The sequence below is a fragment of the Alexandromys fortis genome, unplaced genomic scaffold, assembly GCF_014885135.2.
Source record: "Alexandromys fortis isolate MF-2015 unplaced genomic scaffold, M_Fortis_MF-2015_v1.1 scaffold_72, whole genome shotgun sequence".
NCBI classification, from domain to species: Eukaryota; Metazoa; Chordata; class Mammalia; order Rodentia; family Cricetidae; genus Alexandromys; species Alexandromys fortis.
In genome coordinates, this window is record NW_026067969.1 from 1,096,779 (window position 1) to 1,115,466 (window position 18,688).

General features: G+C 45.9%; 1 protein-coding gene across 2 annotated transcripts in view; it reads right to left on the bottom strand.

Annotated features, from left to right (window-relative positions):
* Nucleotides 1–1,519: 1,519 nt before the first annotated feature.
* Camsap1 (calmodulin regulated spectrin associated protein 1) overlaps nucleotides 1,520–18,688 on the bottom strand; it is a 63,302-nt gene continuing 46,133 nt past the window's right edge. For both annotated transcript variants that reach the window (XM_050154990.1, XM_050154991.1), the window contains 9 exons: nucleotides 16,066–16,157; nucleotides 15,364–15,448; nucleotides 12,343–14,710; nucleotides 10,939–11,075; nucleotides 10,240–10,448; nucleotides 9,839–9,941; nucleotides 8,220–8,335; nucleotides 7,555–7,673; nucleotides 1,520–3,150 (listed from right to left, as the gene is read on the bottom strand). In XM_050154990.1, coding sequence (XP_050010947.1) covers nucleotides 2,848–3,150; nucleotides 7,555–7,673; nucleotides 8,220–8,335; nucleotides 9,839–9,941; nucleotides 10,240–10,448; nucleotides 10,939–11,075; nucleotides 12,343–14,710; nucleotides 15,364–15,448; nucleotides 16,066–16,157 — 3,532 coding nt within the window. In that variant the 3' untranslated portion in view covers nucleotides 1,520–2,847. The remainder of the gene's footprint in view (nucleotides 3,151–7,554; nucleotides 7,674–8,219; nucleotides 8,336–9,838; nucleotides 9,942–10,239; nucleotides 10,449–10,938; nucleotides 11,076–12,342; nucleotides 14,711–15,363; nucleotides 15,449–16,065; nucleotides 16,158–18,688) is intronic.

Here is an 18,688-nt window from a genome sequence, read left to right on the forward strand (position 1 = left end):
CCCTTTCTTTCCCAAGTTGCATTTGGTCGTGGTTTTTATTGATCGTGGTTTTTGATTTATCACAGCAACACAAAGCATAGAACACCAACGATAACAGATAGCAGAAATGCCCTCAAGAATTGCACCTCAGACACAGGAAAGGCCCCACGCCCGCAAGGTACAAGCTTATTGCAAAGGAATCAGTGAGAAATAAGAGGGTGCTGGGCATGACTGCTTCCCAGCTAGGGCTGGTGACTTGGCCACAGCCACAACACTGGAGACAACACTAGCTTTCCACACGTGGTACTGAACATAGGTAGCCAACCATAAAATGAGACCATAGACAGGCTCAAGTCTCCAAGACCAAAACCATTTCACTAAAACCAGAATCAACCAGACTCAATCTGTAAAGGTTTACCCAAGTCAACTAACTCTTAACAGAAAAAAAATTATTTTAATACTTTCTTCTTCAAAATAACAATCATAGTTTCAAACAATCTAGAAGTAAATTTTATGTTATTGTTTAATATTGCCTAAAGAAATCTGGGCCTGAAAAATCTGACTAGAGATTGCACTGCAGGAATGCATTGCAGGAATATACTTAGATCATCAGGTCAAAAGGTCACACTAAAAAATATTATCTTTGGCATGCATACACACATTCACATGTGTGTACACAGTACCTGCACATACTCCCATATCCACATATAGGTACACCCCATGTCTACACACACGTGCCTGCAGATGCTTGTGTGCACACATGAACACCTGCACAGGTCCCCTCACTCACCATGTGTCTGCACATCTACTTCTGAGCTTTTTTTTAATACCGCCCATCCTGTGCTCCTTGGGATCCACGAGTCATCATGCACTGAATCACTTGACACCTCCTGCATGAAGCCCCAGCAGGAACCAGTACAACACCTGGTCTTCATGCTGCCGGAGGCCTGAGAGGCAATGTGAGATGAGCAGCCTTCCCAGCACAGTTGGTGAAGGCACGGTAGGCACCCACACACTGGAGGACTCAGAAAGCAGTGCGTGTAAGCAGAGCCTGCTGCAGCCAGAAGGCCTCAGATCCCCACCACAGCCTTGTACCTGAAACATCCTAATAAAACCCACTGCTGTGGCATGGTGCACAGAAGGCAGGGGTGCGTCTTAGCTGTCACGCCACATGGCCTAGAGAGCTGCTGCCTGACACCTAAGGTGCTGTACTTCTCGTCCAAACTCTGAGTTCTGAGACGGTCTCCAGGACAGGCCATGCTGACCCATCACAGCACAAGTTGCATAGAAATGCAGCTTCCTGCCTCTACAATGGATCTTCCAGTGCTTCACGAAAAATAATCAAATTCCAAGGCAACACAAAAGTCATGTGCAGCCCTGGAGGCCAGGACCTGGGGACACTATCAGCAGAAGGAGTTGTGACAACCACACACATGGCTAACAGAAAGCCAGCTCATTACTTTATTACATTTCAGTGCTTTCTTAAAATAAATATAACATCAAGTGCACAGTGAGAAATGAAGACACAGGGGACAGCTGGTGACAGGTGGCCAGACTTTAATGCTCGTACAACACGGTGCCACCCCAACTGAATGAAGAGGAAGATGACAACCTCACCTCCTCTGGTTTCTGTCCCAGGCTCCTTTCCTGTCTGCCTGGGTGGCCAACACTTGTCTAATGTTCCTCCATTACCTTCGCTTCCCTCCTGCAGTTCAGATTCAAGTAACACTCTCAAAAAGAAATGTGCAAAACTAAACGTGGCTCCAGGGTCTTCTCACAACTGATCCATCGCTGGGCACCTCTGCTCCCCAGGAATGTCTGTTCTGACAGAGTCACCACAGGGACCCGGGGAAAAGGACCCGAAGCAGCTACACCATTCTGAAATAACTGCAAATAACCAAGTTTTTAAAGAGGCAACCAAGAAGAATTACCAACCTCACCTGAGACTGCACACCCGGCTGAGCATGTGCTCCTCCAGAAGCAAGAACTATGGTAGGCAAGCCAGGACATGACAGCACCACAAAGGAGCCGGCGGCCAAAGGGGGAGAGTACACTACTATACCAAAATCTGCCTTTATTAAAGTGAACAAATAAGCACATTCCCACACCTAACCAGTGGTGGTTGAAGCTGGCTTAGGCTGCCTGCTTCCAACGAGGCCAGCATCAGCTAGCAGTACCCCACAACCCTCCCAACTGTGTGGCAGAAATAATCACTCCAAATATGTAAACGTCATTTTAGCAGAAGACAAACTTTGCTGATTTCAGTGCTTTTAGTGAACTGATATTTTCAGTAAACTTTTTCTGAGCAGCAAGGAACAGGATTTTTTTTTTCTTTCAGAAATCTTAGAACTGGATATAAAGGTTGGCAGTAGACACAGTCAATAAATATCATACAATTTCTAAAATGAAAAAGATTTCCCATACGAACTCCTTTTATGAAGACATTCAAACACCCTGACCCGAGAACAAGCCTCGGCCCTATAATCACGCACGATTACAGCTGGCCAACATGGGGCATCAGGCAATGTGCAAAGGAGTGGGTGAAGGGAGGCCAGAGAGCAGATCACATTTAACTTATCCTGAAGAACTTCAAGTGAGGGTTCACAGCCCAGGACCTCACTCCACGATGTCCCTTATTCTGGGGATCTCAGCGGTCTGCAGGGCGACAGCAGCTGTGCCCATGAAAAACAGCACTCACTCCTGTATTCTCCGTGCCCAGCGTCCATGCGTGCAGGGGTGAGAGGATCTTCTCTGTTCTGTAGGAACCTCTGTAAACACTGTCTGTGGCTCCTCACATTTCGTACCGAATGAATGAAAATAATAAATAAGAATCCCGTCAGCACATCCTCTCAGTCCTGGTTGCCACAGTCACTTACGAGTCTGGGTCTTCTTTGGCACTGTGGGCCGCTTGGGCTGCCACAAGTGGTTATGGATTGTGAGTGCATCCACGCTGACGGACATGGTCTTGGCTGGGATCAGGTTAAACTGCTTTCGGTCTGAGCTGTATTTATACAGTTTGTCAATCATCTTCTTGGTGATACTCTTTGGCCCTGTGCCAGTGAGTTTGTAGATTTCTTCAGTGTCAGGCTGGTAGCAGTACAGCGCCCTGAACTGGCACCCCGCATCTCGAAACAGAATGATGTAGTGGTTGGCATCACATTTCTCCAGCTCCTGGGGAAGGGGAGGAGAGGGAAACACGGAATGACACTGACACTCTGACACCCAGGTCGTCATAACTGCCTAATGGGAGGTATTATTTCAAGGCATAAGTATCTAAGAGCACCCATTTCTTTTTTTTAAAAAAATATTTATTTATTTATTATGTATACAATATTCTGTGTGTATGCCTGAAGGCCAGAAGAGGGCGCCAGACCTCTTTACAGATGGTTGTGAGCCACCATGTGGTTGCTGGGAATTGAACTCAGGACCTTTGGAAGAGCAGGCAATGCTCTTAACCACTAAGCCATCTCTCCAGCCCAATAGCACCCATTTCTAAAAAAAAGTGTGGTGGCACATGCCTTTAATCCCAGCACTCAGGAAGCAGAGGGAGACAGAGCACTCTAGATTCAAGGCCAGCCTGGTCTACAGAATGAATTCTAGGACAGTCAGGGTTACACACAGAGAAACCCTGTCACAAACAAACAAACCTTTAAGACATCAAAGAAGAAACAGAAAAAGAACAGAGATGAAAGCCCTTCTGTGCTCCTGGACTGGCGGTAGGATTAACACTGTGAGAGTGGCCATCCTACCAAAAACAACCTACAGATTCAATGCAATTCCAATCAACACTCCAGTGACACTTTCCACAGAAATAGAAAACATAATTACTGTGGGATAATGCTCTTGTACACTGTAAATATTTGTCACTCGTATTAGTTTAATAAAATGCTGATTGGCCAGTAGCCAGGCAGGAAGTATAGGTGAGTGACCAGACTAGGAGAATTCTGGGAAGAGGAAAGGCAGAGACAAAGTCACCAGACACAAAGGAAGTATGATAAAAATGCCTTACTCATAAAAGGTACCAAGCCATGTGGCTAAACATAGACAAGAATTATGGGTTAATTTAATGAGCTAGTTAATAATAAGCATGAGCTAAGAGGCCAAACAGTTTATAATTAATATAAGCCTCTGTGTGTTTCTTTGAGACTGAACAGCTGAGGGACCAGGCAGGACAGAAACTTCCATCTACAAATAATCTTAAAATTCATATGGAAGTACCAAAGACCCTAGATAAAAAAGCAATCCTGAATGAAAAAAGAAGGTACCTTATATCTGACTTCAAAGCACTTCAAAACACGTGGTATGGTAAACACCAAGATAGACAAAGACCATCAGAGAAGAGAAGAAGCAGATATAAGGCTACACAGCTACAACCATGTGCTGTTCTAATAAAAAAAATTAATGTGTATGAGTGTTTTGTTTGTATACATGTATGCATGTGTACCATATGTATGTCTGGTATCCAAGGAGTACTGGGTCCCCTGGAATCAGAGTTACAGATAGTTGAAAGCTATCATGTAGGTGCAGGGATATCATGTAGGTTCTCTATAAGAACAAAAAAGTGCTCCTAACTTCTGACCCATCTCCCCAGTCTTTAATTAAGAAGAAAAAAAAAAAAAGTAAAGACATACAGCAAAGCCTTACTGAAACCCACTAATTTGTATGTTAATTAGAAAATACGACTTTTGTTTTAAAGCGTGGACAATGTTGCTCCCAAAAACACATGCATTATTAAACAAAAAATCTGTGCCAGGCATGGAATACTTCCTTACAAGTATTTGATCAAGGGTCCCAAAGACCTCAGAACACAGCCTGTTGCCATTGTCCTGGTTGCCTACTATAACTAGACAATAAGACCTTAACTGCTGATGACACAACACACTTTGATTGCATGGAAATAAAGCAATAAACAGAAATAAAGAAACTGAAATAAAGAAAACTTCCTCCCTGCTGGATAGCTTTCATTGTGCTAGGAGATGCTACTGGTCATTGGGGAAGAAAAGACCTTAATGGTCTTACTCAATGCTGGAACTGGATGCTTTAATACCTACCTACAGGGCAAGATGTGCCCACTGATGGAACAGTGGCAAGACTACTAGGGGAGCAACCAAATATTTTCTGATCAAGATCAAGCCAGTCAACATTCCAGCATGAATAGGAAGGGACTCACAAGACCCAACTTCTAGCTAAGGCGCTATCAGTCAGTGATGACAGCTGGAATATAGTCATTTTCCTTTACAGGTGTGGCCACTGAAGGTTGCTCGTGCTCTAGTGATGGCACCATGGCCATGCACACATGGAAAACACTGATTAGACTCAGCGGGATATTCAAAGAAGAGGGAGAAGGAAGAGATGGAATTGGGATGAAATGTGGGGTGAGAAGTGGTATAATCAAAATACACTGTATGAAATTCTCAGAGAAAATATTTTAAGATTATATATAAAAAGAGACAAGAAGAGAGGAGAAGGGAGAAGGAGAAAGGGGGGATGCAAAAGAGATAAAGGGATGGGTGGTGGGAGAAAACAAGTTCTTCCAGGGGTACCAATTTTACTATTAAAAACAAGCAAATGAGGAAGAGGGCTTGGTAGTAAATACTAAAACACAATTTCTGATGAAAGACAGAACACTGTTCTGTATTTTTCTGGTACCCCAAGGTCAGCAACACATTCATAAACCCCCCTGAAATATGGGGCCACTTGCTTTCATAGCTTTCTCTTACAAGAATTCCATTCCTGCCAAGTTAAGGAACCATGCTAGAACTCATCCCTAATTTTCAGGTGTCTACAGCCAGAGACCCTGGGTATGCATCTTGCTCAAGGTCAGCTTATGGTTCAGAGAACTCTACCATTCCCCCCTCCACTAACTGTGCCCTGAGCCAGCATAGCACCTCCTCTATTACAGGCAGGACCCAAAGTCACTCCTAACTCAGGTGTCATCTGCTCTCTATGAAATCAGGTCGCTCTCCAGGCTCTGCCCTCTAAAGGTATGCAGAAGCATACTCCTCCCCCTCAAGCTCCCTCCAGAGGCCCTGCTCCTCATTCATCTGCTCTCTGACCCTCTGAGGGGTCAATCAGTTCTTGTCTTCCTCTGCTCATATCCATACCATCATTTTACTCAGGGTAAAGCCAGTCTTGGTCTTGCTTTGACTCACAGAGGCCCAGTGCCCTGTGACCTCTGACCAGACCCTGAACCCAGAGTCCCTCTCTCACCTGCCCTTGAACTGCACACCCTGTCTTTCCTGCAACCGCTGTTCTGAAGACCTATGGGCTCAACCTCTGGGCACTGTGCCTAGGGAAGCTCTACCCAGGCCCTGCTGCTGCTGCTGCTGCTGCTGCTCTTTTTCCATTACCTTGCTTGCTGTCTGAAGCCCAAACGCTGTGAATCCAAGTCTGATGAAATCAGATGTCCACACTCACCTCTCAAGCCTGGCTTTCTTCTTGCATGACCCACAGAGCCAATATGGATTCCACCACCCTAGATAGTAGCCCACTCGATGTACCTGTCCCCCCTGGTCACTGCACACTGTTCGCCAATATCACTCTGTAAGCACTCACTGTGCAGATGTGGGCCTCCCTCCTCACCACCCAGACTGAAAGCTCCCAAATGGAAAGCATGTCAAACCCTGACTCTGACCCGCACTTTTTCATTGCCTTCTGCACCCTTACATTTGGTAATGCTACTACCTTTCCTTGTTCTTTTGTTGAGACAAAGTCTTACACTACAATCAGGCTAGCCTCAAACTCACAGTAGTCCTCCTGCCTCAGCCTCTAAGTGCTGAGATTACAGACATGAGCTGCTGTACCCAGACCTAGAAGGGAAGGTGACAACACAGTAAAGACAAGCCACATTTCACCTGACACAACTTTTAAGCTCTTGGTGACTCAGGTGCCCAAAGTGCTTCCAAGGCCTGCCCTTCTCTCTAATGCCTGTCTCCAACCATGGGCACTCACTAGCAGGACAGCAGGGTCACCTGCTTCCTTTCTGTCTCAAGTACACCAAACTATTTACATTTGCTCTTCACTTAAAAACATCTGATCTACTCTTGGGGGAGAATGTGCTTGACAGCAGGGTACTTGTGTATATGCCAGCATAAAGCTCTGGGTTCCACTGCTACACCACCAACAACAAAACCCTGCCACAAACAACATATCCATATATTCCCCCACAGGAATGTGCGCCATTAGACCAGTGTCCTGGCCCTCTCAGAGCCCACATACCATGGAGACCACAAACAGAAGTGTCTTCTTCCCCAGCTAGAAAGCCTTATGTTTAGCTTTGTCCCGCATAAAACCATTAACTGAATTTTTAATGAAGCAAAGCTCCATCTTTCTCCACCTTTCAAAATTCCGTCTTCTGTGAGGCCCCCAAGCCTGGTCCCTAGGAACTCTGTGTTTAGGCCTCAGGACACATCCTCTACTCCCTGGTAATCAGGAGAAAAAGACTCCATGGCTATTCAGTAACAGGGTAGCTTAAAATAAGAGAAAGAGAACACAGCTCTGAGCAAACACCAGGGGCTAATAGAATTGTAATCTATGTGCACCTTTTATTCTAAATAAAAGAAATTTAACACTTGCCTCCAATATTGAATTCTTGTGAGGTTCATTCACTTTTCCAGCCAGACAGCAGTGAGAGATGGCATTGTGAATAATTGGTTTGTTTGATTTACTACTGGGCTCCTTAAAGAGTTTAGGACCTAAGGAAACGAGATCAAAATTTGCAAAATTAATAACAAAGGTCAAACACACACAAAAGGGCAACACTTTTCTCAGCAGAAAAATACAGAAAGCTTCAATCATGGACAGTTATGCATTTTTGAAAACAGATCATAAAGACCTCTTCAAATCTACTCAAAAGAATTTGCAATTATAAATTTTAAAAAAAAGGAGGCAGATTAAAGTAACTATAGCTACTCTCTGACTTGAGTCTTTTTATTATATAAATTACAAACCCAAAAACCTGAAAACCTAAGGTTCCAAGTGCCCAGGATGTGTGATCCTGCTTTAGCTCCCCCCTAAAAAGTAGTAGGGACTTGGCATTATTTACTGCCCATGAGACAAATGTGAGGACAGGTCAGGATCTCCCTGCTATAGATACCTGGCATTTAGATACAGCTCTGACACTGGATAAATACTTAATTTCAAAAAATACCTTTTGGCCAAAATAAAGATGTATTTTAAGGAGTGTTACACTTGGGTGCCCCTGTGCCCAATATACTCTAAAGAGGGTGTGTGGCTGTTACCTGTGTACTCGGCCACAGAGGCCAAAGAAGAAGCTGCCGATGCAGTTTCCCAGTCTCGGTCTGTGCTCCTACTGGGGTTGCGGCTCAGGATGGGTAAGGCTTCCAGTGATTCAACTCTGCAGGTAGAAAATGACAAGATGTTCTAGCTGTACCATGCTCTTCTACTACCATGGCCACCTGTACCACCAGGGCTAGAAGCATGCCCACTGCTGCAACAGGGCCTTCCTGTGAAGGTGGAGGACCTGCTAAGATTTTATTAGCTATTTCTAGAGGGCGCCACCACAGAGTGCAGGGAGTGAATGATGCAGGCTCAAGAACAGAGGACAAAGCACAAGTGACTAACAGCTGTCAAATAAGTGACGAGACCCAGGGAAGGAGGGAGCACAGTGGGGCTAGTTTGAAAACTCGTGCCTCAGATACTCTCTGATTCCTGACAGGTCTGGGCTACACATGCAGAGATGCTATATCAAACAGTAAATACCAATGCTGAAGACTGAGAAAACTGCTTAAAAGGTAGGCTGACGCTCTCTCGGCACGCTGACAGGGCTGAGAGTAGAATTTAGCTGGGTAACCAACTTCCAAAAAAACTAAAGCACTATTCAAGATTCTCCAGGAGTCCTCCACAAATTCTGGGCTACAAAAAGCCACTAGACACTAAGGAGGCAGGAAAATGCCTCTTCACAGACAGCATTCACAGATGCCAATATATGATATCATTCATGTGAACCCTGGCTACAACAAGAAGTCAGAAACATGCAGGGGTTCTTAAACCTGCAGTAAAAATGCACTGATGTCTGGACAGGCACCCACAGCACCTGTAAAATTACTTTGTAACGCAAAGGGGACGGTTCAACAGCTTGTGGAAAACAAATACCACCTTTTTTTTAAAAAAAAAAAAAACTGTTGTCTTTTTTTTTTTTTCCAAGACAGGGTTTCTCTGTGTAGCTTTGGAGCCTGTTCTGTTCTGGAACTCACTCTGTAGACCAGGCTGGCCTCGAACACAGAGATCCGCCTGCCTCTGCCTCCCGAGTGCTGGGATTAAAGGTGTGCATCACCACCGCATGGCTGGAAACACCACTTTTAATGATCCAAATATCCCAAAAGCATTGGGCCCTGCCTGCCTACAACCTGAGAAAGATATTCACACTTCAGTTGAGACCATGTGACTCCATTGGGGCGGGTGGACGAGGAGGCTGCAAAACTGTCAAGATCAGAAGAGATGGTGGACAGTCCTGAATTAACAGCATTTCAACAGATCCAGGCTGGTGTTAGTTATGGGGGCAATAGATGACAGAGGACTAGACAGATTGGGATAAAAAAAAATGATTATTTGACAAGTACGATGGTATGAGATACACAATGAAGTATGTGGGCGATGGGGCTAGGTGTCACCCACTTACTCCTGTGCAACAACAAGTGCACACCTGACAGAGATGCCAAGGGGAAAGAATGAGGGGGGATGTGATAGAAGCTGCCAAGTCCTGGTGGGGAGGTAGGTTTGATTTCTTCCTAAACTCTGTGGAATTGGTTACAAAACATCTCTCCTTCAGCTTGGATCTGGAGGGTTCTCTTTTTCTTGGCTAGAGCACTGAGATGCCATAGCTGCTTGGCCTCCTTACCGGTGAGAAGGTGTGCCCCCTGAATGAACACTCTCAGGTTCTGTTGTTGCTGCAGATGCTAAGGACAGGCTGGAGCCAGAGTGCGTGAGACTCAAGTTATCAGCTGCAGGGACAAGAAAGCGGCAGACTGTGAAGAGCTTTACCAGGCCCATCCCTGCTGCCATAACTCACTGTGGCACGGAGCTTCCCTCTGCCAAACCCAGCCAACTCTCTGGCCCAAACCCTGGATGCCCCTAGCTATCTCAAAGCATCACATTTGGTCTCAACTTCTTAAGCCTGTTTGAAGGGATAATCCCCCATTACCCTGCCCGCCTCACTCAGGTCTCGAGAAATTACAAGGAGATAAAGAAGCCGAGCACTAAACAGCAAATGCAGCGTGGGTGCTGGATGAGGCTGCTTACGGGTGGAGGAACACTTGGTTCCAGAGTCACTACAGGACTCTTCTCGGTGAACTGACTTTGGCCGAGGCTTTTTAGGCTTCGATTTAGGTTTGCCAAGTCCTTGCTCCTCCAAGGCCTGCTGCTGCTTCCTCCGCAAGTATTCCTGTTTAATAAGCTCTCGCCTGGCCTTTTCCTCCTCCTTCCGTAGTCGATCCTCTTCAGCCTTACGCCTAAGAGCAAAATAGATTCACAAGAGACTGGGTCAGAAGCATTCTTCCTAGATAGGAATCTACCAGCCCCACCTCCTGCAGTTCTCCCCAGGGTACTTCTCTGTGGTTCCCACCGCAGATTACTAGAGCTCTGGGAGTATAGGAGCAAGAGACAGTGGTGAAAGGGGTAGGATGGGACTGAATCACCTAGTAGACTCTCTGGAGAGCGCTGGGACCACAGACAACTTATTTCCTGTGCTACACACTTACAGGACTCATAGGGCTGAAAACTAAGGATCATTCAAAGGAATTATCTGACGTAATAGCTGTGCAGATGTGTACTGTCATGGCTAGTAAATGGTAAGTGGCAAGAGCAGGAATGAGGAATGAGTGAAGGGGCTGTGAGATGCTATTCCAACTTGGGTGTGCCAATCTGGCCCTGTATACCATCTATAGGCATGGCTATGCTGTCCCACTGGACACAGCTGGAGGCTGCTGAGGAAGAGGTTACCGGGCTTCATCTCGCTTGAGCTCCACTTCAGCCTCCAGCTGCTGCTTGCGCGCACGAGCCTCTTCAGCCTTGCGCTGCTGTTTCAGAAGGAAGGCTGCCCTCTTCTTAGCAAGCTCATCTTCTGCTTTCTGTTCATCCTACAAAACCCATCACTTTACAGTCAGTGACAATACAAGAAACCCCTTAAACTATCCAATCTAGGCTTACCTTGATCAAGTACAGACTGTAACATACACTTAGAAAATCTGACTTCTTTGGGAGAGAGGGAGACAGGATCTATGTAGCCTGTTTTGGCCTCTCCATGCAAACCAAGCTGGGTTCAGACTCTGTCTGCCTCTGCTTGCCAAAGGCATGCACTACCACACCCAGCTCTGACACCTTAATTAATGAATGAGCTTAACATATGTGCATAACTGTGACACAAACAGAAAAAAGTCCAAGCCATCAAATCGGCCTCAGTTAGATGACCTTCCACATGGCCTGCACCAAATTCAGTTTCCCTGCAAAACCACACATTTCTCCACAAACTGAGCTAATGGCAATGTGACTGCATTCATACCATACAAAGAACAAATGGGAATGAAGAGATGGCTCAGCAGAGAAAAGGTTTGCTGGGCAAGCATGAGGATCTAAGTTCAGATCCTCAGAACCCACCAAAAAGTCAGGCAGGAAAGACAGCCTGCCTATAATCCCAATGAGACGTAGAGATAGGGAACTTGTACAGCAAACTAGCTAGCCAAGCTAAAATGGTAAGCTCTGCATTCTGTAAGACACCTTGCCTTAGTATATAAGGGACTATGGACATATTACCCTGAACTCATCCCATCACGTCTAATACATAGGGTGGAGAACAATCAAGGAAGACACCCAATATCAACCTCATGCTCTCTGTCTCTCTCTCACACACACACACACACACAAAACCACAAATATCAATAAAATGTGAGTCTTATAAGGCTGAGACTATGCCATACGGTCAGGAGAAAACAGAATGGTTAGGACACAAGAGCAACCCCGGAACCCACACTTCTCTGCACCTCTGAGAAAGTGTAGGGCAGAGAAGCAGAGGTATTTGTAAAGCTTCTCTGCAGCCTGGCTTCCATGCCAGGGGTGGGCAAAGTGCAGCACGCAGGTCGTATCTGGCCTGGATGTCTTTGTACAGTTTTCAAGTTCTGAGCACTTTTTACCAAAATGTCATCCAAAAATCAAGTATTTCAAGACCCATGAAAATTATCAGGTTCTAGGGTGTGCTGCCTGTAACATCTGACCCTCAGGATGGAGGCTTCTGTACCCACAAAGTTAAACATGTTTCTCCCCTGACTTTTTATGGAGTCAGCTTAGAACAGGAGTTCTTGAGACGCCCTCATATGCGAGGTGATGTAAGCACACCTCATGACCACTCACCTTGAAGAAGAAACCAACACCAGGCTTCTGGTCGCCATCTCCACCAAGCTCTGCTGAGCTTTCATGGCCAACCACCTCCCCATCCTCGTCAGGGGCCTTCAGGTCAGAGAGGTCCACCTCAATGAGGCTGGCCTTGCTCCTCAACGGCTCTTCCATCAGGGTGTGTTCTTTGCCTGAGATGGCAGAGGAGCTCAGCCCCGCCTCTTTCACACTTGTATCCAGACCCTCTTTAAAGTTCATCTGTTCTGATACAATGTTTGCATCTTTGCAAGAGGACTGAACTAATATCCGATGGTTGCTCTCATCATGGAGCCTGTAACTGTCAAAGAGACACTTCTCAGGGGGTTCCCCACCTGGGTCGGAGGGCGACCGTGGATGGGTGCTTGGGGGCAAAGATCGAGGATGTGGGAGTGTCTCCATACTGGGTGTTGGGGTTTTGCTCCGGGAACAACTCTGCTGTCTGTCTTTTGGAACCTTCAATTCAGCTGGCCTTCCCGGACGGGAGTTCCGGCCTTGGCCAAGCCGCGGGGGTTTGCGGTGGCCAGGCACACCAGTTGGAGAGAGTGGCTCAACAAAGTGGACTGGGGCCTTTACCTTTTGGTCCTGGCAGTTATTTTTAGCGCCTGGTGTTGGCACTGTGGGAGACTTCATGAGAAGTTGCTCCTGCTGCTGGGAGATCTTCAGTATAGCCTGCTGCAGTGTACTGATGGTCTCATTCAGCTTTTCGATAGACAGGTCACACTCAGTCACATCTACCTCGCCGACACTGTCCTCTAGGAGAGCAGTGGAAATCACTCTGTGCTTCTCGCCTTCATGCAGAGAAGCTGGGTCCCTGGGTTTATGCAGCTGGACAAATGCCATATCCTGAGACTCACCGAGACCTCTTTGATCTTCTTTGACGAGGAATCCTTCAGTTTTACAAGTGCCATCATCCAAGTCCTCCCCATTGTGCTGTGTGAACTCCTTAGTGAAGTGTTCGGGCCTCAGTGGCTGTGGGGCACCATCAGCCTTCCCCTTCTTCACAACATGCAGAAAGGCTGCCTTGCCCAGTTTCAAACGCTGCCGCGCAGACAGCGCCTCCATCTTTTTCTTCTGGGCTTCAATAGCCCTGCGCTTTTCCTCTAGCTGCATGTGTAGCTGCACCAGCTCAGAAGCCAGAAGACTGGCAGGGTCCTTGCTGTGCCTGCCAGGGCTCTGCTCCCTCTTCTGGCGCCATGTCGTCAGAGGAGCTGGGCAGCTTTCAGATGCATCTGGGGTAGTCTTCTGCGAGCTGCTGGTGCTGGACTTGGTCTCACAGCTGTTGAGCCGTTGGAGCTTCCTTTCGGCAAAGCTGGTCATCTTTACACTGCCACTCGCCATGGACATGCTGCTGAGTTGAGAGGTCGTACTCAGACATGGGCTTGATCGGCCGCTGGCATCATCCTTGTCTTCGTGTTCTTTCACCTTCATATCCTCTTGTAGTTTGGCTGATTCTTCCTCACCAGCGTATCTGGGGATAACCACAGGATGGTCCTCACCAATGAAATCCTGCTCTGCATCCTCTACGTCTACCACATCAGAGTCGGAGTCCTGTCTCAGGATAGTCCAGGGTTCTGAGTCATGGGAGCTGGGGCTCTGTGAACCAACATACCACCTCCCTTCATCTTCCTCAGCCCTGCCTACATGGAGGAAGAAGCCATCAGCAGTCTGTCCCTGAGGTAACGGATCAAATCTACCCATGGCCAGAGGCTGCCCTTCTCCTGCAGCTTCTGCTGACTGTGGTCCTACCTCTGCAGGATCAATGCTTGCAGCAAATTCTGAACAAGGAATTGGGGTGAAAGTTCTGTTCAGGTCACGACTGCCATGGTTACCAGTCACTTTCTTCCGTACCAGAGGCTGGGAGCCCTCACTAGGCCTCTTGGACATGGTGGTCCTTGGCCTCCCTTCTCCAAGCTCATCTTCCTTAGTGATAATCTGCTTCTCTTTGGCTGGCCGAAGTACTGCTGGCATCAGGGGCTCTAAATAAAAACTGTCAGGCTTACTCTCCAGAGTGTCAACCTGTCTCTGGGGAGATCTGACACTTGCTACCAGGCCTGGGGCCTGAGGTGAGGTCCTGGGGATCTCTGGGGAATGAGGAGATACATCTGTCCTGATGATGGCCACAAGTTCTTCCTCCTCATCCTCAATGTTGACATTGCTTAGGAGGCTTTTCCCGTTCGTCTTTCCAGCTGAAGGATGGGGTTGATTCTGTGGGGTAAGGTGGATAATGTTGGATGCCAAGCTATCTTTGCTGATAGAGCGGGCCAAGCTGATACTGTCACCAGAGCTGGGGTCCACGTCACAACTTGCAGCATGATGGAGAGCAAAGGGTGTTGGCTGGGACACAGGCCTGAAACAAGGGGAGAAACTCACTGTTTAAATCCTGAGGGAAAGGAGTTCAAGGTATGAAGAGAGAGGGAGAATACCAATCTTCCACATAGAAGAATTATATAAAAAATGCTCTAGGGCAAAAGAGCACCAGAGGCAACTTCAAGTGGGTGAATGACTCAAACATTTTTCTCCCAGCACCCCTTCACATGCCCTTTAAAGTAAACAAAGTTTCAATGATCCTTGATTTACTAAACTCAGCACACTACAAATGAAAGCTCAGATACTTTTTAAACCCTGAGTAAATATCACAAGGAACTTGAAAAATAATAATATATAAAACACATGTGTGTGTGTGTGTTTTAAATAATAATAATGAAAGACCTATAGTGTAGGTGGCACTACTGCTACTACAGACCTGACATCTGGCAGACTCTCACATCTCACTCTATTGCTGGGACATCACAAATCACAGAGCCGCTCTGCAAGTACATAGTGGCTCATAGGAGAGGCCGAGCACAGAATAGAGCAAGCATATACTGGCACTGTTGCAAAAACACTGGCTGCCAGCTCCCTGAAGCAGCTTGGCAAATCTTTAAGGGTCCCTGAAACACATCTAAGAACTGTTGCTTAGTCTAAAGGACACCTAATTATAAACAGTTCCAAGTTACTCACCTGTTTTTTTTATCTGGCCATGCTACTACTGCCCCTCGTGGCTGACCATCAACCCGAGTTAAAGAATTCGATCTATGTCGCTGATCTGTAGTTTGGAGGAAATAAGCACAGTCAATGTTAAGGGACCAACTCTGTACCACTTGTAAATTCTTTTAATGTAACAGCCATTTCTCTGGATAATAAACCCTAACTCAGTCTACAAGGGCACTCAGGAAAGCAGATAACCAGAAGAGTGCAACTTCCAGCTACTCCAGCAAGTGAAGAACAGTGCAGTCAGTGCAGAGTACTCAGGATGCTGGGCAGAACTTAGCAGATTTGAAATGACATTTATACCACAAGACTATAAATTCTGAGCTGTAGCAATACAAACTAAAATTTATCCTGCTAGGGCTGGAGAGCACTGGCTGCTCTTCCAAAGGTCCTGGGTTCAATTCCCAGCAACCACATGGTGGCTCACAACCATCTATAATGGGATCTGACGCCCTCTTCTGGCCTGCAGGTATACATGCAAGCAGAGTATTCATATATAAAATAAATCTTTAATATATATGTATATATATACATCAGAAAAAATTCCTGCTATTATTAACTAAAATGGATACATATTAGATCAAGATCATTCAATTTTGAGTAATATTATTTTACTAAACTATGAAAGTAAAAAGTATCAAAAGGGAAAACAGAAGTGAATCATGCTCTCACCGGGGACGTCCTCTGCCTGTGACACTTTTTGCTGTTTCTGCCTCAGTGGCAACAAAGGATGAGATGGACTAAATGTGGAAGCTCCTTTCCCACTAAATAAAAATAATTCAGAGAAAATAATGAGTTTATCAAACTTCTTCAAGTTCTAAAGCAAAAGTAGAGGGTGGCAAGATGGCTCAGCTGAGCAGGGCACTGGCAGAGAAAACCTGACAGCCTAAACTTTATTGCTAGGTCGCACATAGTAGAAGGAGAGAACTTATTCCTATAAGTTGTCCTGACTTCCATATAGATGCTATGGTATGTGTGTAATAAATACACACACATACACAAATTCATATACACAATCAATCAATATGAAAGTAAAAGGCAAACACATACAAGTAACAGAAACCATTATACACTTGTACTAAGCTGGGAGTAAACAGTTTTCTCTGAGAAAACAGTTCCCATAAAACTGAACCAAAAGAAAACCAACAAAGTTTTGAATCTGAGATAAAAATTTCAAAATTGGACTGGAGAGATAGCTCAGTTGGTAAAGTATTTGCCATGCAAGTTCAACTGCCAGTACCCACCTAAAAAAGCCAGGCAGAGCAACATGTATCTGCAATCCTTGCACTAGAGAGGCTTGTTGACCAGTTAGTCTAGCCAAATCAGTGAGCTTAAGAGACCTTATCTCAAAAGATAAAGTAGAATGTGGTCAAGAAAAACACCAACATCAACTTCTGTCCTCCTTGCACAGGTACATACATACATGTGCACAAACATTCACAAATCCCAAAGCTGCAAACAGAGATCATACAACTTCTGGCTGCAGCATCTGACATAAAAACTCAAGTGACTATCACAAAAGAGACCTGCAAGGGGACAGGAGTGGGGGTAGAGACGATGCATATGTATATATGAAAATGTCACACTCACAAGCCAGGCGGTAGTGGCACAGGCAGTCAGATCCCTGAATTCTTGGCCAGCCTGATCTACATAGCAAGTTCTAGGCCATCTAAGGCTATATAGTGAGACCCTATCTCTAAAACACAAAAGTAAACAGAAAGACCACAAAGATGATTCCACTATACAAACTAACTGAAAGTGCTGAGTGTGAGCATGAGCCTACATGGACAAGTAGGGCATTCCCACAGAGCCGGGAGAACATACTCACATTTTACAGAACAACAAGGAAACAGACACAGAAAATCCACAACTATTCACACCTTTTCTACTTTTTCAATCACAGGTTGAATAAAAGAGAATTCATGGCTGTGGCCATAAGGACACTCACTCACAAGAGACCAATGTGTGCTGCATAAGCACTGACCAGCTGAGCACTGTCCCACGCAGCTACAGTAGCCTGACACCCAACCATGGGGGATGGCACTAGCTGGCCCAACAGGAAACACACACTGCAGCGTAGCTATTTTGCTATTTCACTTTGGGGAGGAACTTGGCTAAGGGACAGTAATAAAGTGTGGGCAGGAATCACAGAGGCATACCCAGGGTTGTAGTTACTATATGGTTAAGCCCAAAAGACAAAGACAGGGAAAGGTTCTTCAGAGATGGAGGAGACACAAGGTAGAGAAGGAGACAAAAGGAGCAAACTGCACAGAAAGGGTGAAAGACATAGGGACCCCAGAGGAGCCCAGCAGAGGCAGGAGAAGACTTCCCGGCAGAGGGTAAAGGTTACAAACCACCCATAGCACAACGACCAGCAAAAACCAAACAGAATAGAACCAGAATGTATTACAGTGTACAGCTGCTCAAAGGAAGAGACTGATGAATGAGAAAACTTCACAGTCACTGTTAGGTAGAAAAGGTCGCTGAGCCAGTGCACATGTGATACCAATGCTGCTTTAACCAACTTCCATGCACACATACAAGCTGCATGTACTAGATCTGACCATAAAGATCCAAGACCAGGACTGAATGCAAGGACTGCAGCAAGAATACCCAGGTACTCACATAAGGAGCCACGCGGCTGTGCAGCTCTGCCCTTGAGATGCTGTCACATCTCAGCCATCATCTGTACCCATGGGCTCTGAGCCATACACAGCATTCCATTTCCGCTCCAAAGATCTGATCCTGTCAGTGAGTCTCAGCCCTTAACACTCCAAGTACCACCTGACATACTTCGTGCCCTCTGAACACTCTCTTCCTGGTCCAACCCTCTAGCATCCTTAGTGCCAGTGTCAGAAAGCTGAACATTTTAAAACTATGTTTCCATTTGAAAATACTCTCTCAGACTCTCCTTCCATACAAGCGGCTCAAACCCCCTCTGAAAAGAGCTCTCTCATCCTTATCCCACACGCCCATTGACCTGATTGTAGCCAATCAACCAGGATCCAGTCAGCTAAATTCTAAGTCTTAATGACAAAATCAGTTCTCAAAAAAACACTGAAGAGGGGCTGGAGAGATGGCTCAGCGGTTAAGAGCATTGCCTGCTCTTCCAAAGGTCCTGAGTTCAATTCCCAGCAACCACATGGTTACTCACAACCATCTGTATGAGGTCTGGTGCCCTCTTCTGGCCTGCAGGCATACACACAGAAAGAATATTATATACATAATAAATAAATAAATTTATTATTTAAAAAAAAAACACTCAAGAGTTCCATTTACTGTCTCATTGTGAAGG